Below are 25,424 nucleotides of genomic sequence, written 5' to 3'. Positions count from 1 at the left end.
TTAGCTTCCAGTTCAGTGGTGGGTTGCTCCCGGTTCACACTGGTTCGCAAGAACCCATAGTAAAAATTTGTAGTAGTTCAGAGAAAGGATCTTCATTTTCAGATATTTCATCTTCTGTGTATGTTACTAAGAAATTTGAGCATCTGGTCTCTCCCAAATCCCAGTTTGGCCAGTTCACAATGGGGAAAATGTAAATGCACCTTCATGTAGGAAAGCGTGTAATCTTTTAACAAACCGTTATCTAGTAAAACATTTGCAGGCTTACAAAAAGCACTCTATATGTGCTAAGCATTCTCTGGAGTATTTTGCTATTTGAGAGGCTCCTGAACTCCTATAGATCTCTGTTAGGAATGTCTAACCAGTTTAAAATTATGCAAATGCAAGCGCTAAGATTATAATTCATCCAGATAAATAGCATATCCCTTTTTCTGCTGGCTGTTTTTTCTTTATATCTTGCAAACGGCTGTGCTTAGGGCCTTCGAAAGAAGGAAGGAAGGATGGAAGGAAGGAAGGATAATGGTAGGGAAGGAAGGAAGGAAGGAAGGATAATGGTAGGGAAGGAAGGAAGGAAGGAAGGAAGGAAGGAAGGAAGGAAGGAAGGAAGGAAGGATAATGGTAGGGAAGGAAGGAGGGAGGGAGGGAGGAAAGGAAGGAAGGAAGGAAGGAAGGAAGGAAGGAAGGAAGGATAATGTTAGGGAAGGAAGGAAGGATAAAGGAAGGAAGGAAGGAAGGAAGGAAGGAAGGATGGAAGGAAGGAAGGAAGGAAGGAAGGAAGGAAGGAAGGAAGGAAGGAAGGAAGGAAGGATGCATAATTGTAGGTAGGTAGAAACGAAGGATGGATAATGGTAGGGAAGGAAGGATAATGGGAAGGAAGGAAGGGAGGAAGGGAGGGAGGGAGGAAGGAAGGAAGGAAGGAAGGAAGGATAATGGGAAGGAAGGAAGGAAGGAAGGAAGGAAGGAAGGAAGGAAGGAAGGATGCATAATTGTAGGTAGGTAGGTGGATAATGGTAGAGAAGGAAGGAAGGAGGGATAATGCGAAGGAAGGAAGGAAGGAAGGAAGGAAGGAAGGAAGGAAGGAAGGAGAGAAGAAGAGGAGAGAGAGAGAATAGCACTTAGACTTATATACCGCTTCACAGTGCTTTACAGCCCTCTCTAAGCGATTTACAGAGTCAGCCTCTTGCCCCCAACAACAATCTGGATCCTCATTTTACCGACCTCAGAAGGACGAAAGGTTGAGTCGACCTTGAGCCAGTCACGATCGAACTTCCTAGCAGTGAACAAGAGTTTGCCTGCCATATGATTGACCTTGGGCCAGCCAATCTCTCTCTGCCCTTGGAAGAAGGCAATGGCAAACCACTTCTGAAAAAACCTTGCTAAGAAAACTCTGCAGGGACTGTCCAGGCAGGCTCCAAGATTCGGACATGACTGAACAGAAGGAGGGAAAAAAACCACAGTATGGCAGGGAAGTATTTTAGGCAGTGGGAAAGTTCGTTTTATTGTTAAATAAACATAGTGAGGGGTTCCCAGCGAGCTGCCATGAACAATTTTGTCTCCACGTTTTGATACTGATTCTTCTTGCCACGATCCATCATGTTCTGAGATTTCCACTATTGGTTCGGGTGAATCAGTCCGAACCGGCTGGGTTCCCGATGAATTGAGTAAGCCTCCCTGTCATTTCCTAGTTCTAGAATAAGTAGGGTAAACTTGAGAATCCCACACACTTTGTTAATCCAAGGAAGAGTTGCCAATTCTTTTTGGGCTCCGACGGAAAGATGAATGGTCTTGGCTTGTGGGATAATTTAATATTTGAATTATGAATGGAATGAAGGATAATGGTACAAGAGTCAATTGGGTTTATTTGATTATCAGTACAAAAAAAAAAATGACTTTGCCCAAGGAATAAAGGTGGCATCTCTAGCCTCCGTTCATTTATTCCGAGCCAATGTAGATTTCATAGTACGAATTTCAGCAAAAAAAAAAAAAAGAAAATTAAACTTCTCTTCTTCTAAGCGGCTTGAGAAGGTCAGGGGTAGAGGTCATTTCGTGCATTTTTTTCCAAGCAGGATAAGGGTATTGGTTAAGGATAAGGATCAGGGTGTCCGACTCTAAGCCACAGTTGTTGTAGCCTGTCAGCCACCAGCCCCTCCAGCAGCTGAATCAGAGGAGGAGGAGGAGGAGGAGGAGGAGGAGGAGGAGGAGGAGGAGGAGGAGGAGGCGTGGGAGTCAAGGTCAGCATCCAGGCAACCTGAGAGCTCCGAGGGGGAAGAGGGAACGGAACTGGCAGAGAGAGAGAGAGAAAGAGAGAGGGGGGGAGAGGGAGGGAGGGAGGGAGGGAGAGAGAAACAGAGGAGGAGCCTGGGCCGTCCGTCAGCCCTCAGATGGACAGTCAACAGCTCCCAGGTCTGGAGGTGGCTGATGAGGAAGAGGAGGAATGGCTGGGTCCAGTGCCTGACATGCGGAAGGCAGAGGAGAGGAGAGCAGTGGAAATCCATGGGCCGGTCCTTGGGATGGAAGAGCCACCGCTGCTAGTGAAGCCCTACCCTACCTCTGGGGATCAAAAGCAGGGGGCGGAGATGAATAAATCAGTGGTGGGTTTCAAAATTTTTTACTACCAGTTCTGTGGGTGTGACTTGGTGGGCGTGGCTTGGCGGGCGTGGCAGGGGAAGGATACTGTAAAATCTCCATTCCCTCCCCAATCCAGGGGAAGGTTACTGCAAAATCCCCATTTCCTCCCAATCAGCTGGGACTTGGGAGTCAGAGAATAGATGGGGGCGGGGCCAGTCAGAATTTTTACTACCAGTTCTCCGAACTACTCAAAATTTCCGCTACCAGTTCTCCAGAACTGGTCAGAACCTGCTGAAACCCACCTCTGCAATAGATGTGGCAGACAACTATTCATCTTCTGGACGGGCGGATTTGTTAGCCTGCGGTGAGAGAGAAATTTTGCCGGGGCTGCTGGCGCTCCTAATAAAGGAATCTTCACAGGGTTTGTTGTGTTTGGGGAACTTGGTCAGAACAACAGTGCTCATCTCCGTTTCTCAGCCATGGGAGCCAATATTGTCCGAAGACAATTTTTGTGCTCATGTGACCAGCATGAGCATATATGCCAAAGAGACCGCAGGAGGTTGTTATCTTCCTACTGAAGTGGTGCCTATTTATCTAGTCGCATTTGCATGCTTTCGAACTGCTAGGTGGGCAGGAGCTGGAGCAAGCGACAGGAGCTCATCCCGTCTCACGGAACTCGGGTCTTGAACCTGTTGGCTTTCCAGCTAACAAACCTGGGGATCCCTGCCATCCACAACACAAAGTCAACCCCAATATCTTGATACTAAGGATACAGAATAACAGAGTTTGAAGGGGCCTTAGAGGTCCTGTAGTCCAACCCCTTGCTCAAGCAGGAAACCCTGTACCATTCCAGACAGTCCGTGACTTATAATTCTTCGATCAAAGACCGTTTTGAGATTGCAATGGCACTGAAAAAAGTGACTTATGATCGTTTACCACGCTTATGAACCGTTGCAACATCCCTATGGTCGCGTGATCAAAATTGGGCTGCTTGGCAACTGACTCGTATTTATGACGGTTCGCAGTGTCCCGGGGTCACGCGATCCCCTTTTGCGACCTTCTGACAAGCAAAGTCAGTGGGGAAGGCAGATTCGCTTAATGACCGGGTGACTAACTTAGCAACTGCAGTGATTCACATAACAACATTGGCAAGAAAGGTCGTAAAATGAGTCAAAATTCACTTAACAACTGTCTCAGTTAGAAATAGAAATGTTAGGCTCAATTGTGGCCGTAAGTCAAGGACTACCTGTAGTAAGGTAAAAGGTAAAGGTTCCCCTCACACATATGTGCTAGTCGTTCCTGACTCTAGGGGGCAGTGCTCATCTCCGTTTCAAAGCCGAAGAGCCAGCGCTGTCCGAAGACGTCTCCGTGGTCATGTGGTCGGCATGACTCAATGCCAAAGGCGCACGGAACGCTGTTCCCTTCCCACCAAAGGTGGTCCCTATTTTTCTACTTGCATTTTTTTACCTGCTTTCGAACTGCTAGGTTGGCAGAAGCTGGGACAAGTCACGGGAGCTCACCCCGTTACGCGGCACTCGGGATTTGAACCGCTAAACTGCCGACCTTCCGATCGACAAGCTCAGCGTCTTTAGCCACTGAGCCACTGCGTCCCTCCTGTAGTACACTATTACTCATGGGATACTGTCCTACTACCAATATTCTGATATTCAAGATACTGGTTTCAATGTTCTGGTTAAATTCAATGATCAACATTAGATTAGGGCAAGAATAAAAACTGGCCAATCAATCATTAGGGAACATCTGAGGGAAAGCCAAAGGGTTTTAATAAAATTCAGCGATGTCTGACTTATTCCTGCTTCTTGAAATGTGGTTTATGTTTACTTTCTTTGATCCCCAACACAGACGAGGTGCCTCAAGAAATAGGATTTTGATAAATGGACTTTTTGATGATTTTATCAATGAGTTTCTCATTGACATCAAAAGTCGAAGGCGTTTTTGTCCACAGTTGTCAAACAGAGAGAGAGAGAGAGAGGGAGGGAGGAAGAAAGAGGAAATGATAAATGATAAAAGGCGGAAAAAATACAGAAAATGAATAAAAGATTTAATCTCGGCATAGGGCATTACAATACATTCACCTGAAAGCAAGGTGAATTTAACGAATTTAACGAAAAGCAAATTTAAAGATACACACTCAACAAACATGTGTATTTGTATATGTTTGTGCTGATCAACCTGCCAGAAGCCATTCTCTAATATATATATATATTTAAAAAGGGACGGGGGAAATATATGTGCGCATGTCTTTGAATTAATAAGTAATTAAAATTAATTGCTTGTTAAATAAAGTACCACATTTACAAAGTTAATTGATCCCCATCTGTGTATACTAAGCGTTCTCTTTCTCAGACATAAAACACACACACACACACACACACACACACACACACACACACACACCCGTGTGTTCAAAGCCACACAAAAATACTCCCTTTCCATTCTCCTAATATAAAAAGGAGGGGGAGGGGAGGGGAGGGGAGAGGAGGGGAGAGGAGAGGAGAAGGAGAGATAGAAGGAGAGAGGAGAGGGGAAGAGGAGATGAGAGGGAGAGGGAGAGAGAGGAGAGGGGAAGGGAGGAGGGAAGGGAGTGGGGAGAGGTAGAAGGAGAGAGGAGGGGAGAGGAGGAGAGGAAGGGGAGAGGAAAGGAGAGGAGAGGAGAGAAGAGGAAAGGGGAGGGGAGGGGAAGGGAAGGGAGGGGAAGGGAGGGGAGGGGAGAGGAGGGGGGAGGAGGAGAGATAGAAGGAGAGAGGAGAGGGGAAGAGGAGATGAGAGGGAGAGGGAGAGAGAGGAGAGGGAGGGGAGGAGGGAGCGGGGAGAGGTAGAAGGAGAGAGGAGGGGAGAGGAGGAGAGGATGGGGAGAGGAGAGGAGAGGAGAGGAGAGAAGAGGAGGAGAAGAGAAGAGAAGAGAAGAGAAGAGAAGAGAAGAGAAGAGAAGAGAAGAGAAGAGAAGAGAAGAGAAGAGAAGAGAAGAGGAGAGAGAGAAAATGCTACCTATAAAATGAAAGGAAGAGAACAATGGAGATAAAGCATGGGTGATTTGATAGGGAAAGAAATAAAATTTAAAAATCTTGCTTAGATCTTACAGAAGGGTTGAAAGCTTATACTAATTCCTGTGTTTCCAACACCTTCCTGCTACTCTTCTATTTATTCTACGCTTCTTCTATTTTATTCAAATTTCATTTCCTTTCTCATGTAGGCACAGGTCGTTCTTTTGTTTTTCTTATTTTGTAAATATGGTTTTCTTTAAAAAAAAATTAGGATGTGAAAAATGACCTAGTTTTGCCATCACTCTAAGCCATGGTTAATTTAATCACAGTTTGTTGAAGAAATTGGTCTATCTGGGGAACTGGGAAACGTCAGATGCATGGTAAGATGCATGTAAAAAGGTGGGGAGGGGGCTTCAATTGTGCAGTCATTGCCAGTACCCTGACTTTTTTTTAACAGACACCCCCTCCCCATAGATGCCTCTAGAAGAAACCCAAATTGGAGAGGCGAGCCAAAATAAACTACTTCGTGGATTTAGGCTCCTCAACAGATCCAGGGGAAGAAAAACAAAAATCCATGTGCAGAAATTCTCCAAATCGATTTGGAAAGCCTCCGGTGCGTCTCTGGGATTCGAACGGACTTGCCAACTGGATTTGACGATCAAATTCAAATAATTCAATCAACTCGCTTTCGAACTGAATTCCTATAAACGGAATATTTACTCGGCCTTAATTAATTGGGAGCCATCTGCATAGTGGTTTTGCACGGTTTATATTTCCTCGCTGAATACAAGTTTTGAAATTATGCGCCATTTTAGAAAGAATTAAAATGCTATCGCGGGCTCAGATCTCCGTAATTATTGTAGCTCAGAGGACGCGAGGACATTTCGTTGCAAATAAACTACCCCAAAGTATTTTTGCTTACAAGTAGTAGTATTTCCTGGTGGGAAGACATATTTGGATAGTGAGGTTTTTTCCCCCTCACTTCTCCCCCCCTCCCAAAGCCAGAATTACACAAATTCAGACCACAGAAATTACTGAGAAATTGTACTTTCGAATATCAGCTGCAGGAAGCAAACGACTGAATTATCATCTACACAAACAGTTTGTTTAGTGACTGCTCGAAGTTACAATGGCACTGAAAAAAAGTGATTTAGGAGCCTTTTTCACACCGAGGACCATCACAGCATCCCCATGGTCATCTGATTTATGTCGACAACTGACTCGTATTTATGACAGTCACAGAGGCCTGGTGGGAGGGGATCACGTAATCCCCTTTTGCGAACATCTGACAAGCAAAGTCAACGGGGGAAGCCAGATTCACTTAACAACCGTGTGACTAACTTAACAACTGCAGTGATCCACTTAACAACCGTGGTAAAATGGGGGCAAAACTCACTTAACAAATGTTTCGCTTAGCAACAGAAATTTTGGGCTCAATTGTGGTGGTAAGTCGAGGATTTACCTGTATCTTCTCAAGAGCCTTCCTACCTGAAGTTCAGATGCCTCCAAATTTGCAAACCTTAAGAAGTTCTAGTTTCCCCTCGTCCATGGGAAACTAACTAGAATTGTGCCTTCTGTGGGAAAATGGGAGGGGGGATTGCATAGAGTATGGCTGATATGTAGTCAAAATAACATTCCTTTCTCGGAAAGTCAAGGACGCAGTGCCCTGGCACTTGGAGTCGGATGACTGCGAAGTGTCTCCAGTTTGGACGGTGGATGACTGGAACAAGTGATGGACATGTGGGTGCTGGGCAGGGACTTGAACTTTCACAGGTGGGGAAAACCTGGAAACTTTCAGATTTGGGTTTTCCCAGATGTGCCAATATGACACCTCTTATAAAATGGAACTTTGAGGAAACTCAAAGCTGTGGGCAGCGTCATTGAATATGAAATGGCATTGTCAAAAAACTTTGGGCTGAATGGATCTTTGAGAAACATAAATATTTCTCACTCCTATGGAGAAATGTCGGTGGAGATTCTCCGTCCACCAGGTCATTGTTGTCCCAAAGGTGCTTTTTTTTCAAGAGGCAGCTGGACTTTCTGCTTTTACTTTGAAGATGTTTCTCTTCTCACCCAAGAAGCTTCTTCCACTCTAACTGGATGGTGGGGAATGGAAGGATTGATGCTCCTTGCAGGCAGCTGGTCATTTGCAAACTTTTTAGAGTGTCGTTGAGGCCACTTGGAAGTTTATCTGTGTCCTCGGGGTCCAAGTGGCCTCAACGACTCTCTACCAAGGATGCAAATGACCAGTTGTTGGGGAAGAGTTAGCGCTAAAAGGAAACCAAGCCGCCAAAGAATATGGTGTGGCTGGACACCATCAAAGCTAACACCAGCCAGAGCACAGAACAACTCAAAGAAGTAGTGCAAGATCGGAAGACGTGCAGAGACCTGGCCCAGAGAAATCACCAAGAGTTGGACATGAATTGAATGAATATCCTCCCCTCTTCCTCCTCCTCCCTGCAAACCCCACTCCCTTCTAGCACTGATGTTATTACCTAGTTGGGTCATGAGACATCTGCAAGAAAACCACCAAACTCAGAGAGCACCAAGAATCCCCCAGTTTTCCTCCTCCTCCTCCTCTTCCTCTTCCTCCCAATGACAAATCTTTTGTCCAGCAAGTGGTGTAAACAAATGAAACACAGGCTTTTTCTGAGGATTATTTGCAGTTTTTGCTAGAGATGTTAGGGGTTCTAAATTGTGATGGCTTTTGTAACCAAAGTATAAAAACTTACTCAAGGCAAAATTGTGATAAGTGGGGGGGAGGGAGAAAAAGAGAGTGAGGTGGGGGGAAGAAAACCATGGGGATAAATAAATAAACGCCAGGGAAAAATTGAACCTGCTTGCTAGTATTTCAGTTCTTGTCACGCCAAGTCTATTAAAACCTTTGACATTATAGGGTATCTCTTTGCAGGATTTTAGCCTAACTCAAAAACCAATCTCAATCTATTTATGATACAGAGGGCAGGCGGACAGCCTCTGAATGCCACCTTTTCACAGAGTTTGCAATGTTAAATATATATATATATATATATATATATATATATATATATATATATATATATATATATATATATGTACGTGTGTGTGTGTGTGTGTGTGTGTGTGTGTGTGTGTCTTCTTAAGCTTTTGCGGGTGTGTATATGCAAAAAATTAAAATCTCGGGTGTTTTCCTGCGTCATGTTAAATAAGTTAGTTAAAATGTTTAAAATTCTGGTTAAAATCCTAGCACACCCACAGCTTCTAAACTAGATAAGAGCCTGAAGATGACAGGGTTGTGAGCCTATCGAAACGTTGCTAGAAAGAAAAACTTTTAAGGTACTGGTGGGATTTTAGCTAAGGTTTTAAAGGACCTTGCAGAGTGCTCTGTAAGGATTTTTGGAAGATTTTAAGCTAGGATTTTAACCAGAATTTTAAACATTTTAACTAACTTATTTAACATGACGCGGGAAAACACCCGAGATTTTAATTTTATATACATATACACACACACACACACACATATATACATATACATATACATATACAGCGAACATCATTTTGAAGTATTTATCTGTACAAAAAATCCAATGAATTCTCTTCCAAAGTCTACATACACGTTGAAAAGTTTGGGTACTTTTTTTTCTCCCTGAATTGTAAAATTGTAGGCTCCTGACCGGTGTTCAGATCAGATCAGATCTTAATGAAGAGAGAAGTTCATGTGTATTGAAGGTCATAAGGGATCAGATTCCCGAAAAGCCGCTAATTTGGAGAACACATACGGGGAGGGAGGGACCCCGTTCAAAAGTAAAACATTTGTCCCCAAAACTCACGGGGCAAGCAATCTCCAAGGGGTGCAAAATAAAGAATGCATTGCCACGCATGTCTTAAGTAAGGTCACGTCATTCCCAAGGAGACCCAAACAGCCAAAACCCTGACCAGGATTAGCTGCTATTCCTACGGCTTAAGTTTCATTTTAAAGCCAAACCTAATAGAGGCAAGCGTTGCAGCGTAACGATGGGCTACCTTATCGGGTGACCTCATGTCACCTGTAAATGGCGTCACGAAAGATGCAGGCCCCGAACCAGCAGGTTAGGTCAGGACAAAAGAAAAGCTGCCTTAATTTAATTTGCGTTAAAAATTTCTCCAATTACATCGGACATGAAAATCTAATTGCGGTTTTGGCGTTCGCTGGGAAGTATCGCGGAAGACTTGAGGTTGATGTAATGGGCAGCTCAAGCAGGAAACCCTCAAGCATTTCAGACAGGTGGCTGTCCAGGCTCTTCTTGAAAACCTCCAGTGATGGAGCACTCACGACTTCTGGTGGCAAGTTGTTCCACTGATTAATTATCCTCACTGTTAGGAAGTTTCTCCTCAATTCCAGGTTGCTTCTCTCCTTGATTAGTTTCCACCCATTGCTTCTTGTCCTGCCTTCAAGAGCTTTGGAAAAGAAGCTTACAAGTCAGGTGGGCAAGTGGTTATTTTTCATTGTAAGGAGTTCTCGATGAAAACACTTTACCTTTTCTGAAGGCATGGATCTCGGAGGTGGGCGAGTAATAAAAACCTGTTAATGCAATCATAAAATACGAGCATTTTTCTCCGAGGAATCCTTCCCCTCCTGTAGGATTCCTGCCAATTAATTCATTATTTCAATGAGTCACAACATCACAAAGTTTGTGTTTTGGGGAGGGGGAACCTGCATGGAGGGTAGAGGGCTAATTATCCTTACTCATAGCAACAGAATTAATACGTTCAAAACCCTCAACCACCTCGATCCATCCATCCGAGCCAGACATTATAAAAGACCACGGTAAACAAATTGTCCGTATTTGCTCATACGAGAGATAAGGAGTAACGGTTGGGGAAAACAAACGCTGGCATGAAGCCAGAATTAAAATATCGGTGATTAAAATGACGGATTAACTGCCTTGTCCATTTTTCAGCTAATCGGGAGCCCCAATCAATAATAAACACAACTGAGCCACAGTGGCGTTAAGAGTGCAGTACTGCAGGCTCTACTTCTGCTGACTTCCATCTGCCTGCAATTCAGCAGTTCAAATCTCACCAGGCTCAAGGTCGACTCAGCTTTCCGTCCTTCCGAGGTCGGTCAAATGAGGAGCCAAAATTATTGGGGGCAAGAGGCTGATTCTGTAAACCGCTTACAGGAAGGAAGGAAGGAAGGAAGGAAGGAAGGAAGGAAGGAAGGAAGGAAGGAAGGAAGGAAGGAAGGAAGGGACTCTGTGCCCACTGCCAGGAGTTTGATCCTGACCGGCTCAAAGTTGACTCAGCTTTCCGTCCTTCCGAGGTGGGGAAAATGAGGACCCAGATTGTTGTGGGCAATAGGCAATAGGTTGTGGTACTGCTATTTCCCGCTCTTCCTTCCTTCCTCCCTCCCTCCCTCCCTCCTTGTGGTTAGAATGCGGTATTGCAGGTTAACTCTTCTCACCGCCAGGAGTTCAATCCTGACCGGCTCAAGGTTGACTCAGCTTTCCATCCTTCCAAGGTGGGTAAAAGGAAGGGAGGGAGGGAGGGAGGGAGGGAGGGAGGGAGGGAGGGAGGGAGGGAGGGAGGGAGGAAGGAAGGACTCTGCTCATTGCCAGCAGTTCAATCCTGAATCAAGATTGATTCAGCCTTCCATCCTTCCTTCCAAGGTCGGTAAAATGAGGACTCAGATTGTTGGGGGTGCGGGGGGCAAGAGGCTGACTCTGAAAACCGCTTAGAGAGGGCTGTAAAGAACTGTAAAGCGATATATAAGTCTAAGTGCTAGTGCTGTGGTGAGAAACGTGATGTAGTTCTGGCATATATTTTTGGAAAGGCTGTGGAATAGATGAAAGTTTTATTTCACAGTTGACGCACCCCATACGGCAAGGATTCGTGAAGTAGGCGCCTAAACTAAAAAGGAGAAGATTGGTTAAAAAAACAACAACAATGGCTTTGATTTCAAAGCTTGAATAAATTCAGCCCCCTTGTTTCCTGACCTCGCGTTGAGCCTTGATGAAGGAGGGGAGGGGGGGAATTGACAGAATGCAGGCAGTCCTCGACATACGACCACAATTGAGCCCAAAGTTTCTGTGGCTAAGCGAGACATTTGTTAAGTGAGTTTTGCCTCCTTTTGTGAATTTTCTTGCCATGGTTGTTAAATGAATCATTGAAGTTGTTAAGGTTTTGTTTTTTTTTTAATTTGATTTATATGCCACCCTTCTCCGGAGACTCAGGGCGGCTTACAATGCGCTAAGCAATAGCCTTCATCCTTTTGTATATTTATACAAAGTCAGTTTATTGCCCCCACAATCTGGGTCCTCAATTTACCCACCTTAGAAAGGATGGAAGGCTGAGTCAACCTTGAGCCTGGCGAGATTCGAACCTGCAGTAATTGCAGGCAGCTGGTCTTAATAACAGGGTGCCTTAGACCACTGTACTACCAAGGCTCCTTGGTAGGAGCCTTACTAACTTAGACTACTAAGACTACTAAGTTAGTAGTCGTACTAACATAGTCCAAATACGTGGACTATGATTGTTTAAAAATAACTGTACCCAGATCACACACTGTTCGATGGAAATTGAATGTTATATAAATAAAACAAATAAAACATGAAACAAATAAAGTATGGAACGAGTAACGTAAATCAGGATGTAGTAGACACGTATCGGTCTCATCACCCTCAACTTCTGCTCACAAAGGAGCCTCCCAAATAATCTCTTCAAATGAACTGTCAAATAGCCTTCGTATTCTGAATATTGAGCACGGCTCCCTCGAAAAATTGAAATGTAGCATGCACCACACATGGCAATTAATTTTTTCTTTTTTTTAAAAAAAAGTGGAATTTATTGTGACGCACTGCCGTGAAACCTGGCTTGTAAAACACGTCACAAAAGGTGGAAGGCCGGTTTATGGTTTATGTTCCTTTCTCAAGCCTGATCATTTATCGGGACAGCCTCAGCAAAGGCCAAAGGGTGGAAAACATCTTCACCCTAATCTGACATTTTGTACAAATGAAAAGATTTTGTGCAAATGAAAAAAAAAAAAAAGCAGGAAGCTTTAGGCCGAGCTGCCGATTAGAATGATATCAGCTTGCAGATGAAACCTGTTTTGGTACTTCCCACGTTAGTGCAGAACAAAGAACTACTTCATTTGAATTGCATCCCAAATCTTTTTTTTTTTTAATCTCCGGGGCAATCCAAGACGCGATTTGTTTGCACGTTTCCGCTAAATGCCACCGCGGGCCGCGCGAGATAAGAGATTGCATTCAAAATGATCGTCCTCTTCCAATTTGGGACTCTATATGTAAATCAGGGGTTATCGTTTCTTTCTCCAGAATTAGTTGTCAAGTTTCTGGACCTGGCAGGACTCAGACAACGAAAATTCCACCGTGGTGCTTGAATGACTAATGAAAATGCACGCCGAAGCCATTTTTTTTTTCTAAGGTTGACCAATTCCAATTCAAAGATCAATTTTTCTAGGGTGTTAAAAAGCTCTCCTAGGCCATTAAGAGGACTGGAAAGTCAATTAAAGAAAACCATATGAAGCACACAGGAACGGCTTAAAAAGTAAAGGTAAAGGTTCCCCTCGCACATGTGTGCTAGTCGTTCCCGGCTCTAGGGGGCAGTGCTCACCTCCGTTTCAAAGCCGAAGAGCCAACGCTGTCCGAAGACGTCTCCTGGGTCATGTGTCCGGCATGACTCAATGCCAAAGGCGCACGGAACGCTGTTGCCTTCCCACCAAAGGTGGTCCCTATTTTCCTACTTGTATCTTTTAGGTGCTTTTATTTATTTTATAAATAAATAAAATTTATTTATTTATTTATTTATTAGTCCAATTTATATGCTGCCCTTCTCCGTAGACTCAGGGCGGCTTACAATGCATTATAGCAATAACCTGCATACTTTTATGTATATACCTGCTTATTAGGGCTTTCGGGCCCCCCTAAGAAGTGTTGTTCTATACAAATCTGGCTCCTCAGGAGTGGCTCCTTAGGAGGAGGTCTCCTCGAGAGTAAGGCTTGGGGCTAATTGGCCACTCCCTTAGCCTATTTAAGGAGGAATGCCGACTGAAGCAAGCTATAGGCAACAACTTTAGTTCACTCTCCTTCGCGTCTCGATTCTCTGCAAATTGCTTCTGGGTTTTCGGCCAACTCTAGTAAGACTGTAATTACCTTATCTCAGAATTCTTGTAAGACAGTTTATTAACAGCCTTTAGTTGATAAAGACTAAGTTATTTGAGTAAAATAAGCTTTGTATAGAGTTTGTGTGTGCTGCGGATGAGTAAGAACACATTGCAAATAGAAGGAGATTTTTTTTCTCCCTCCCTTCTTCCTCCCACTATCAAAACAAAACCTTTCCTCTTCGTTATTATTTTTGCTTTTCTTTCCCCAACCCACCCCCCACCCCACCCCCTTTAGTGGCTGATGTTTGGAGCAATATGTTGGAAGATTTTCATCTTGGCCGAGAGTTTTATTTTCCTCCATCTGACATTATCTCTTAATTAAAGGAAAAGATAAATAGAAAGATTCAAGCAGGTGCTGAAGCTGATATGAAACATAGCTCTGGCTCCGTGTGTGTGTGTGTGTGTGTGTGTGTGTGTGTCTTACAAGAGGGAGACAACTCCAAGGGACAATCACTAAGTTTCTAGCCAGCAAATTTTTACAGTAATCCATAGTCAACCCTAGGCAAAGATAAATAAATCCCTGGGATTTACCTATTTATATATGTATGTATATATAGGTATATGTATATATGTAAGGGACGCAGGGCTCAGTGGCTAAGATGCTGAGCTTGTCGATCGAAAGGTCGGTAGTTCAGCGGTTCGAATCCTGAGTGCCGCGTAACGGGGTGAGCTCCTGTTCCTTGTCCCAGCTTCTGACAACCTAGCATTTCGAAAGCAGGTAAAAAATGCAAGTAGAAAAATAGGGACCACCTTTGGTGGGAAGGGAACAGCGTTCCGTGTGCCTTTGGCATTGAGTCATGCCGGCCACATGACCACGGAGACGTCTTTGGACAGTGCTGGCTCTTCGGCTTTGAAACGGAGATGAGCACCGCCCCCTAGAGTCGGGAACGACTAGCATATATGTGCGAGGGGAACCTTGACCTTTACCTTATATGTATGTATATAGTATGTGTATATGTATGTTATGTATGTGTATGGGTAGATATATATTCTCTTTTGAGAGCAGGCAACAGAAGTTCATTTTTAATGTGGGCCAGTGTGTTCACAGTAAAAAAAAAAATGACAATAAAGATTTATCTTATCTTATCTTATTCACATACCTACTTAGAATATGATTTCGGGCACCAAGAGTGGACAAATTGTAATTATTTTTTACAGGAATGAAATTTTCAGTTTTGTAGACCTTTCTTGTCCAGTATATTGAATCATGAAATTGTCCCCTAGGAATCGAAGCTTTCATACTGTAACTTTCCCCCCCCCCCCAATAGCTGCATTGATTGGAGATGTTCCTACATCTTTAGCTGAGAAATAGTCATACAAGGGCTCAATTCAAGAAACAAGATGCAAAGGGTATAGAGGGGGAAAAGTGGGGAACCCTCAGAACCAACAACAGAATTTAACTTCAGCAACTGAGCAAGTCCCTCATTTTATTTTTTCCCAAAAATAACTTGTCTAAAAGTCCTTTTTTTTTCCCCCTTAGTGGGATTTTATTCAAAGTCAGCATCAGAAAAATAGGCCAGCCAAGCAAACTGGAATAACGATATCCAGCTATAACGTATAGGATTATCTCTCTAGCAAGCATCTTTGAATATAGAAGAAAAATACTAGGAATGAACAAACTTGTTGATAAAACCCAGCCATAGGAATTCACCAAATGAACAAACGACTGTGTGTCCAATTCTAAAGTCGTTTAACAGCATCTCCACAATGGCAGCTGTACTGTACTACATTCACAAAATGTTTAACAATTTTTTTTTTAAAAAAAGTTTCATTTACCTGTGCGCTGTTGAAAAGAAGGCTGTATTCCTTAATGGGTAGATCAGCAGAAGTAACAATCTGTAAAAGGAAGAAGGAAGAAGGAAGGAGGAAGGAGGAAAGAGGAGGAGGAGGAGAAGAAGAAGAGGAAGAAGAAGAAGAAGAGGAGGAAGAGGAGGAGGAAGAAGAAGAAGCAGCAGAAGGAGAAGGAGTAAGAGGAGAAGAAGAAGAGGAAGAAGAGGAGGAGAAGGGGAAGGGGAAGGAGGAGGAGGAGAGGAAGAGGAGGAAGAGGAGGAGGAGGAAGAAGAAGCAGGAGGAGGAGGAGGAGGAGAAGAGGAGGAAGAGGAGGAGGAAGAGGAAGAAGAAGCAGAAGGAGAAGGAGAAGAAGAGGAGGAGGAAGGGGAAGAAGAAGAAGGACAAGGAGGAGAAGAAGAAGAGGAGGAGGAAGAGGAGAAGGAGGAGGAAGAGGAAGAAGAAGGAGGAGGAGGAGGAGAAAGAGGAGGAGAAGAAGAAGAGGAGGAAGAGGAAGAAGAAGAAGAAAAGTGTCAATATTTCGATGATAGGATGACTGTTAAAATTGACATTAAAACCATGGAACTATTTTTCACTCCATGATGAAGTACACAATCTGCATTCTTAAAGTCCCAAGTTACATCCCGATAACGTCCAATTACAATGTCTGCAAAATGGTTTAGGTGCTTTTTGTCATAGCCAGGATAAAAGGCAGATGGATACATCCTTGTTAAAATCAGGCTTATTTAGTTAGTTCTTGCAATCTCCTTATGAAAGGAGCCACCTTTCATAAAAACGCACCCAGGCAAAGCTGGAACCGAATCTCGTCCCATCAGACAGAGGCGATCATTAGGCGCCTTAAAAGAAGTTCTTGTACAAGACAGACAAAATTGGGTGCACTTAAAGGGAAGCCTTAAAGGGAATAGAACAATCTTTTGCAAATATAGGAGAGGACCCAGAGATGTCCTCTGTCATACAAAACTCAGGACCAATAAAGGAGAATATTTGTGGCTCGGGGTTGAAATGAGGGGTCCTTGGCCAGTGGTGGGTTCCGCCCAGTTCCGCCAAGCTGGTAGCGGTGACGATATGATGTCACCGAACCATTTCTGCCCCCCGCCTCCCACCCCTCCCCCGTTATTCTTTTTTTTATATATATAAATTTTTATTAATTTAAGAAACCACATAATACATTTATAAGTGCAAGTAAAACAATTTACAACAAACATCATCTTTATAACATCTACCTATAATATCTGAATTGTTACAATATCAATATCCTATATTCTTCAATATACAATATTTCTCTCACCTTATATAATGATATTATTTTATTGATATCTCGTGTCTCTTTCTTAAATTTCATTTGATTTAAAAATTTATTTAACTCTATTGATATCTTTTCTTTTATTCAATTTTTCTTTCTTTCTTCTTCTCTTTTTTTTCCACTTCCCTCTAACCATTTATACCATTTTTGCCAGACCAGATAATATTCAGATTCTTCTTTTCCTTGGATCTCCTTGGTAAGTTTATCCATCTCAGCGCATTCCATAATTTTGGATATTAATTTCTCTTGAGTCGGGACCTCTTCTTGTTTCCAATTTTGTGCGTATATAATTCTTGCTGCAGTCAAAATGTGTGTTATTAAATATATTATTTCTTTTTCATATTTGCTTGTAGGTATTCCTAATAAATAAGTTTCTGGCTTTAATGGCACCTTTTGAGTTATTACTTGTTCCAGTTATCCTCCCCCGTTATTCTTACCTTTTATTTGGCCCCACCCCCAATCTATTGCTGCCTCCTGAGTCCCAGCTGATCAGCTAGAAGGAAAAAAGTTTAAACTCTTGCTGCGGGGCTTCAAAGGGCCGCCCTACAGCTGATCAGTATTAAAAGGCAATGTGGTGGTAGACCGGTGCCTCCAAAAACGAATGAGTAGACCGATGCCTCCAAAAATGAATGAGTAGACTGGTGCCTCCAAAAACGAATGAGTAGACTGGTGCCTCCAAAAACAAATGGGTAGACCGGTACATCTCTGCAAACAGTTAAAAGCCTGGTAGACCAGTACCTCTGCTAAATCCTAAAGAATTATCACATGACCATCAAGCCACACCCACAAAATAAGCCACGCCCACAGAACCGGTAGTAAAAGATTTTAGAACCCACCCCTGTCCTTGGCCCTCTCTGAGCTTGGTGGTTTTCTTGCAGATGTTTCATGACCCAACTAGGTAACATCATCAGTGCTAGAAGGGATTGGGTGTTGTAGGGAGGAGGTGGAGGAGGAAGAGGAGGAGGAGGAGGAGGAGGAGGAGAAGGAGGAGGAGGAGGAGGAGGAGGAGGAGGAGGAGGAGGAGGAGGAAGAGGTGGTAGAGGAGTAGTCATCCTTGATGCTTTCTGAGCTTGGTGGTTTTCTTGCAGATGTTTCATGACCCAAACTAGATAACATCAATCAGTGCTACTCAAATGATAATGGTGATGTTACGTAATTGGGTCAATGAAACGTCTTCAAGACAACCACCATGCTCAGAGAGCACCAAGGACTCCTCCTCCTCCTCCTCTTCTCTTCCTTCAGCGGCCATAAACCATTGAATGTTGCATTGTCAAATGGTCCCTGCTTGCAAGGGAGGAGGAGGGGGAGAGGAGGAGGAGGAGGAGAGGGAGGGAGAGGAAGACAGATGCCTCACCCAGTTGTGACTCTGTCTATGCGATTCTAAAGAAGATCAAAGAGAGAGGATCGCTCGCTACCTCCGAATGCTGACCGGTGGCCAAAGAAAAGCACCTCGATTTAGTTTCCCTGTCCTCAAAAAAAAACGTAATATAAAGTGGTTTCTCTCCTCCATTCCTCCCCCCTCCCCTTACACACATCCATCACTTCCCTGAGGTTGTGGAGAGGAGTGGGTGCTTTTTGTAAAGAGGCCAAAGGTAAATGGGCCTCTCTTCCTAAGACTAAGCTAAGACGCTGAACTTGTCGATCAAAAGGTCGGCAGTTCAGCGGTTCGAATCCCAAGTGCCGCGTAACGGGGTGAACTCCCATTACTTGTCCCAGCTTCTGCCAACCTAGCAGTTTGAAAGCACGTAAAAAAAAAATGCAAGTAGAAAAATAGGGACCATCTTTGGTGGGAAGGGAACAGCGTTCCGTGCACCTTTGGCATTGAGTCATGCCGGCCACATGACCACAGAGACGTCTTCGGACAGCGCTGGCTCTTCGACTTTGAAACGGAGATGAGCACCGCCCCCTAGAGTCAGGAACGACTAGCACATATGTGCAAGGGGAACCTTTACCTTTACCTTTCTTCCCTACATTCAATTCAGAACTCTCCTTCTCTCTTTTCTCTCTTTCTTTTTTCCCCTCTTCCATCCCAAACAGATCAAACATCACGTTACATTATTTTTTTGCAATAAAATCGGATGCCTCAGATTTTAAATGAATCATACTAAAGCTCCAGCGAATATAAAGAACTCAGCATCAAATCATAAGCTAGAATACAGGGGGTCCTTGACTTATGACCACAACGGAACCCCAAGTTTTCCGTTGCTAAGTGAGACATGTGTCAAGTGGAGTTTTGCCCCATTTTACGACCTTGCTCGCCACAGTTGTTAAGCAAATCACTTTGGTTGTTAAGAGCCTTGATGAAGGGGGGGGAATTGAAAGAATGCAGGCAGTCCTCGACATGAGATCACAATTGAGCCCAAAATTTCCAGGGCTAAGCGAGACATTTGTTAGGTGAGTTTTGCCCCCTTTTGTGACTTTTCTTGCCACGGTTGAAGTTGTTATGTGAGTCCCTTTTTTCAGCACCGTTGTTAACTTTGAGCGGTCACTAAATGAGCTGTTGTAAATTGAGGAGTCCCTGCATTTGGGTATCATCGTCATTTTTGCAGGGCAAAACAAAAATATCAGATCCCATCTGATCCAAGAAATAACTGCTAAGGCTGTTGCTGTAATCGCAGCCTTAAAAAAAAAAAAACATATGATATATAAAAACACAATGGGATTTCAAGAATCCAATATATTTTTCCCCTTTAAAGAATGCTTGCCTGTTTGTTTTCTAATACATATTCAATTTGTTAAGAGCCCAGAGACAGAAAGACAAAGAGGTTGATTTCGCAGGTGTGACAACAAATGTTTCTCAACCCAATGGCATTTCTTCTTAAAATGAAGACTCTTCCAGTGGGGAAAAGCAGCTAATTAACTCAGCCTGGTCTCCCATTGAAAGCACCGATTTCGTCTCTCGGATGATTTACTGCGCTGGATTATCATCTCTGGTGCTTCTTCCCTAACTCCTCATTTAGGGCTTCCGTCAACTTGTTTCTGGCCGTCTTCTTTCCATGCCCATTTAGGAAATCTAATCCGAACCGTTAATGCATCACGTAGGTTGCAAGTTTTCAGAAAGGAGAGGAGAGGAGAGGAGAAAAAAAGAGGAGGGGAGAGGAGAAAAAGGGGGAGGGGAGAGGAAAGGAGAGTAGGGAGGGGAGAGCGGAGCAGAGGGGAGAGGAGAAAAAGAGGGGAGGGGAGGGGAGAGGGGAGAGGAGAAAAGGAGAGGAGAGGAGAAAAAGTGGAGAGGAGAGTGGAGAGGAGAATGGAGAGGAGAGGAGAAAAAGAGGAGAGGGTGAGGAGAGGAGAGAAAAAGAGGGGAGGGGAGAGGGGAGGGGAGACGAGAGGAGAAAAAGAGAGGGGAGAGGAGGGGAGAGGAGAGGAGAAAAAGAGGGGAGGGGGAGGGGAGGGAGAGGGGAGAGGAGAAAAAGAGGGGAGGGGAGAGGAGAGGAGAGGGGAGAAGAGAGGTCTTTATTACTGTCTCGGGGGTCGTGTGATTCCCTTTTGCAACCTTCTGACACGCAAAGTCCAGGGGGAATCCAGATCCACCAATTGAACAATTGCAGTGATTCACGTAGCAAATGTGGCAAGAAAAGTCATAAGACGGGGCAAAAAACTCACTTAACGAACTGCTCACTTAGCAACATAAATCCTGTTTATGTCAATTGTGGTGGTAGGTCGAGGGCTACCTGTATACGCACCATATTTTAGGTAAAGCAGAAGGCGGATTGAGCTGTCAACCAGAAGAACTGACTCTTCACAGGTTGCATCGACTGTGCCGTGTTTGAAGATAAATCGGCTTTTTCTTCCATTTAAGTCAGAAAGCATTCAAGATCTTCTCCTCTGCAGGAAAACTGCTTCATTAGAGATTTAAGAAGCTCTTGGTGTTGGATGGAAGAAAAGAAGAGAAGATCAAGGGGCTTCTCTGCTGTGATCTTACAGAAGTACAATTTTTTAACTTTTAATCACAAGTTTGTACCGAGCCTGGAGGAACCGTGTTTGCAAAGTCTGAGTAAATCCCGAGCCACCTTCTAGAAAATTTTCCAAGACCCTTCAAATGGATCTTATCAGGGGTAGGTTTCATTTACTTTTAACACCGGTTCGCCCCCCGCGCGCACGCACACACTGTCCATGCATGTGCCCGCCCTTAAACGCATGCGCTTTGCTTGTTCGCGTGCCTTCTGTACATGCGCCTGGCCTTGAAAATGTGCCTAAATAGCATGACTTGGATCCAGGGCGGGTGGGCGCCCGAACAGGTGCGAACCGGCTGAATACCACCTCTGGATCTTAAGTCTCTGAATATGCCTTCATTTATCATTATATGTTTTGTATACTAATCGCAAAAATTCGCAGAATTTTGTATTTTTCTCTTCCTCTTTGCTATTTTCTATGCTGAGGCACTAGGTAAAATGCCCCGGTGCTTAATTTTATGCTTATTCCCATTTTGTTTTTCTTCCAACAACATTTCCTTCAATCGAGTCTGTGAGAACCGGATTTGGGGGGGAGGGGAGGAGAAAGAAATCTCCCTTTGCCAGATTTGATCCAACTTCAAAATACCACGATGCGTTTACCAGGTTTTCCATCACGCTATTCCAAATCCTTCTGCAGCAAGATTTCAAGCCAAGCTGTATAAGAAGGTGAGTCGTCCTCGGGGGTTGCTTCTGGCATAGCTGCAAGGTGTAAGTTAATTACTATAGACCAGTGATGGCTAACTTTTTGCCATCGCATGCCAAAAGCGGGGGGAGTTGAGGGGGATTGCGTGCATGCGTGCGTGCCCACACCCATAATTCAATATGCCCCGTCCCCCCCATGCATGCGCGCGTGACACTCCCCACCCCCCTGTTTTTGGCACGCAATGGCATGGTGGGCCCAGTAGGCCCATTTTTTGCCCTCCCCAGGCTCCAGAGGCTTTCTAGGAGCCTAGGGAGGGCGAAAATGGCCTTCCCCACCACCCCACTCCCGGAGGCCCTCCGGAGGCCCGAAAACAGCCCGTTTCCTGACTTCCAGTGGGCCCGGAAGGCCCGAAAATCAGCTGGCCAGCGTGCTGGACTGAGGTAGGGCAACGCTCGCATGGCCACAGATATGGCTCCGTGTGCCACCTGAGGCACCCGTGCCATAGGTTCGCCATCACGGCTATAGCCATTTATTCCTTGGCCGGTGCACAAATTCATGCAGGCTGCATGAACCTCTTTCTACAGCAAACTATGAGTTGACACTGGGCTACCTTGGTCTCCATTCCCACCCCACTCCAGGGGAAGGATATTGCAAAATCCCCATTCTCTCCTCACTCCTGGAGGAAGGATACTGCAAAATCCCCATTCCCACGCTACTCTGGGGCCAGCCAGAGGTGGTATTTGCCGGTTCTCCGAATTACTCAAAATTTCCACTACCGGTTCTCCAGAATCTATTAGAACTTGCTGAATTTCACCCGTTTAGATCTCATTCAGATGAAGTTTAGCTCGCTAACAGACCACAGACTGGTACCAGTCCGCGGACCGAGGATTGGGAACCCCTGGCCTAAAGTTTTAAGCTTCATGAATCATTTTCAAGTTGGACAGGACCATGCATCTCTCGCAGGTTTGCATTTTTGGACGCTGCTAATTGCCACCTTCTTCCTGAATATTGTAGTTCCTCGCACGAGGAGAGAAATAACTCCAGCGTTTAGCAAATGTGGGGTTATTTCCACAAAGCAATACGGGCTTCATTCTAAGCCATCTCCCTGCTCAAATATATAGAATGCTATAGAATATAAAAGGCATCAATTAATTTTTTTCCCCCACAAGGTCTAAAATATGCAAATTGCTATACTTCAATTAGAAAAACCTGCATCCTTGGAGAATACTGTAAATCAGGGAATTTGGGAAACATTAAGAGTAATCAGTGAAGGAAAAGCTTGGTTTCTTTTTTCCCCGCATTCTATTTTTATACATACATAATGAAATAATTATAGCCACCTCTTTTTTATGCCTCTGCAAAAATATTAGAATCTTAAGATCCTTGCAGTGATAAATTTAATCCACAGTACATTTGCAGAGTACATTAATTATATGGAGGGGGGGGCGCGAATCTATTATCTTTCAATATAAGTAAGTTGAAACTAATTTGGACATGTAAATTAGAAATATTACTTTCAATAATTCGAATGTGTGGCAGCAATTGTTTAGATTAATTGCAGGGATGGTTAATTTGGAAATGCAATCAGTGTTTCCTGCAGAGGTACAAATCCAAGTGTGTTTGGCAGCTTTGTCAACCCGCAAATATTCTTGGATAGAATGCAAGAAGGGCATCCTTCCTCTTCGGCAGAGCTCACAAAAAGGTGCTGAATTTCTCTCTTGGGAAAGTCAGTCTTATACCCTTGAAAGGACTTTAAAGTACCAAACTTGCATTTTAGCTAAGCACAGAATCAACGCAGTGGTGGGTTTCATTTTTTTTTTACTACCGGTTCTGTGGGTGTGGCTTGGAGGGCGTGGCATGGCTTGGTGGGCGTGGCAGGGGAAGGATACTGTAAAATCTCCATTCCCCCCCACTCCGGGGGAACGTTACTGCAAAATCCCCGTTTCCTCCCAATCAGCTGGGAGTCGGGAGGCAGAGAAGAGATGGGGGCGGGGCCAATCAGAATTTTTACTACCGGTTCTCCGAACGACTCAAAATTTCCGCTACCGGTTCTCCAGAACTGGTCAGAACTTGCTGGAAACCCCACCTCTGTATCACTCGCCACACAAATACGTACGGAGAAATAGTTTTGCTTGATTTTAATGAAGCACGCCTACATTCAGTATATGCTACACTTGGAATTATGGCATCCAGGTTTGGTCACTCTATTATAAAAAAAAGATGTGGAGATTCTGGAAAGAGTGCAGAGAAAAGCAGCGAAGATGATTAGGGGACTGGAGGCTAAAATATATAAAGAACGGTTGCAGGAACTGGGTATGTCTAGTCTAAAAGAAGGATTAGTGGAGACATAATAGAAGTGTTCCAAGATCTCAGGGGCTGCCCTAAAGAAGAGGGAGTCAAGCTATTCTCCAAAGCACCTGAGGACAGGACAAGAAGCAATGGGTGGAAACTAATCAAGGAGAGAAGCAACCTAGAACTAAGGAGAAACTTCCTGACAGTTAGAACAATGAATCAGTGGAACAATTTGCCTCCAGAATGCTCCAACACTGGAAATTTTTAAGAAGAGGTTGGACAACCATTTGTCTGAAGTGGTGTAGGGTTTCCTGCCTGGGCAGGGGGTTGGACTAGAAGACCTCCAAGGTCCCATCCAGCTCCGATGATGTTCTATGTTCTAGATACGTTGTCCAGGACCCCAAAAATCAATTCCCCTGCCTAATATTTGTCAGTCCTCAACATCAACCTTGCTTCTTTTAATTATAGATTTTTTTTCCCCCAAACAATATAGGAAACCAATGCTACAAATACAAGTACAAATTTAAAAGAATTGATAAAGAATCAAATATAAGCAGTGAAATGTGGGCGGGTAGCCTACCCTTCTGAAATGTCATATGATTAATATATTCCAATGCATCGTTCAAAGCATATGAGATCGTAAGACATTTCTTATCCTTTTTCCTATTCAAAACACGCCCATATTAAACTTTAAACTAAAATGCTAAGGAGGGACCTTGGAGGTCTTCTAGTCCAACCTTTTGCCAAAGCAGGAAATTCTGTACCACTTCAGACAAATGGTTGTCCTATCTCTTCTTGAAAACCTCCAGTGTTGGAGCATTTACAACTTCTGGAGGCAAGTTCTGTTCCACTGATTAATTGTTTTCACTGTCACAAAATTCCTCTTTAATTCTGGGTTGTTTCTCTCCATGATTAGTTTCCATCCATTGCTTCTTCTCCTGCCTTGGAAGGGACCTTGGAGGTCTTCTAGTCCAACCTCCTGCCCAAGCAGAGACCCTATATCTTTTCTGGACAAATGGCTGTCCAATCTCTTCTTTAAAAAGAAGAGATTAAAAAAGTTGTAGAACCCTATTCTGCTGATCAATTGTTCTAACTAGATCTCTGGTCCGGAAATTTCTCCTTAGTTCTAGTCTGGATTTCTTTTTGCTAAGTATAAGAAAGCACTTTGTAGTAAGAGACTCAAAGGATCTTAACTTGTTTCCACTACCAATAAAATCGTGCAATTTAAATAAATTGCTACCTGTCCACTAAACAATTTTTGTTAATACCTTCATCTTTCTAAAGGTAGACATTCAAAAGCAAAGGAAGAATCGAAAACTCTGGCACTTACTCTTTCCCTTCATTTATTCCAAACATTTAAGGTAGAAGATTTAGCAGCGCATCATTCCTCATCCTCCTTAATTCTTTTAAACAAATATTTCCTTTATTTTTAGGCTGATAACCCCCAGTGACAATGTCACGGTAGCAAATTCACAACAATCAGGGCTGTATATTCAACGGATAACTAAGGATTTTCATCAGGACTCCTAAGTCCAAAGAAGTGAATTTTTACAAGTCATTCATACTGATGGCAACATATAGTCTCACGAAAAAGCGATATAATGCTCTTTAGGAAGTGATCCAGCAGTGGGTTTCATATTGTGTTACTAGTGGTTCGCCACGCGCACACATGCTCGCTTCATGCGCACATGTGCTTGATTCGCGCACGCACCAGCCTTCCGCGCATCGCCAGGCA

General features: G+C 43.9%; 1 protein-coding gene across 1 annotated transcript in view; it reads right to left on the bottom strand.

Moving 5' to 3' along the window:
* PPARGC1A (PPARG coactivator 1 alpha) overlaps positions 1-25,424 on the bottom strand; it is a 523,380-nt gene that overhangs the window by 349,702 nt on the left and 148,254 nt on the right. Inside the window, exon 2 of the mRNA XM_087875545.1 lies at positions 15,487-15,546. Coding sequence (XP_087731671.1) covers positions 15,487-15,546 — 60 coding nt within the window. The remainder of the gene's footprint in view (positions 1-15,486; positions 15,547-25,424) is intronic.

Source organism: Pantherophis guttatus, chromosome 8, assembly GCF_059756535.1.
Source record: "Pantherophis guttatus breed Tessera chromosome 8, ASM5975653v1, whole genome shotgun sequence".
Taxonomy (NCBI): Eukaryota; Metazoa; Chordata; class Lepidosauria; order Squamata; family Colubridae; genus Pantherophis; species Pantherophis guttatus.
This window is presented reverse-complemented; position numbering and strand designations above follow the sequence as displayed.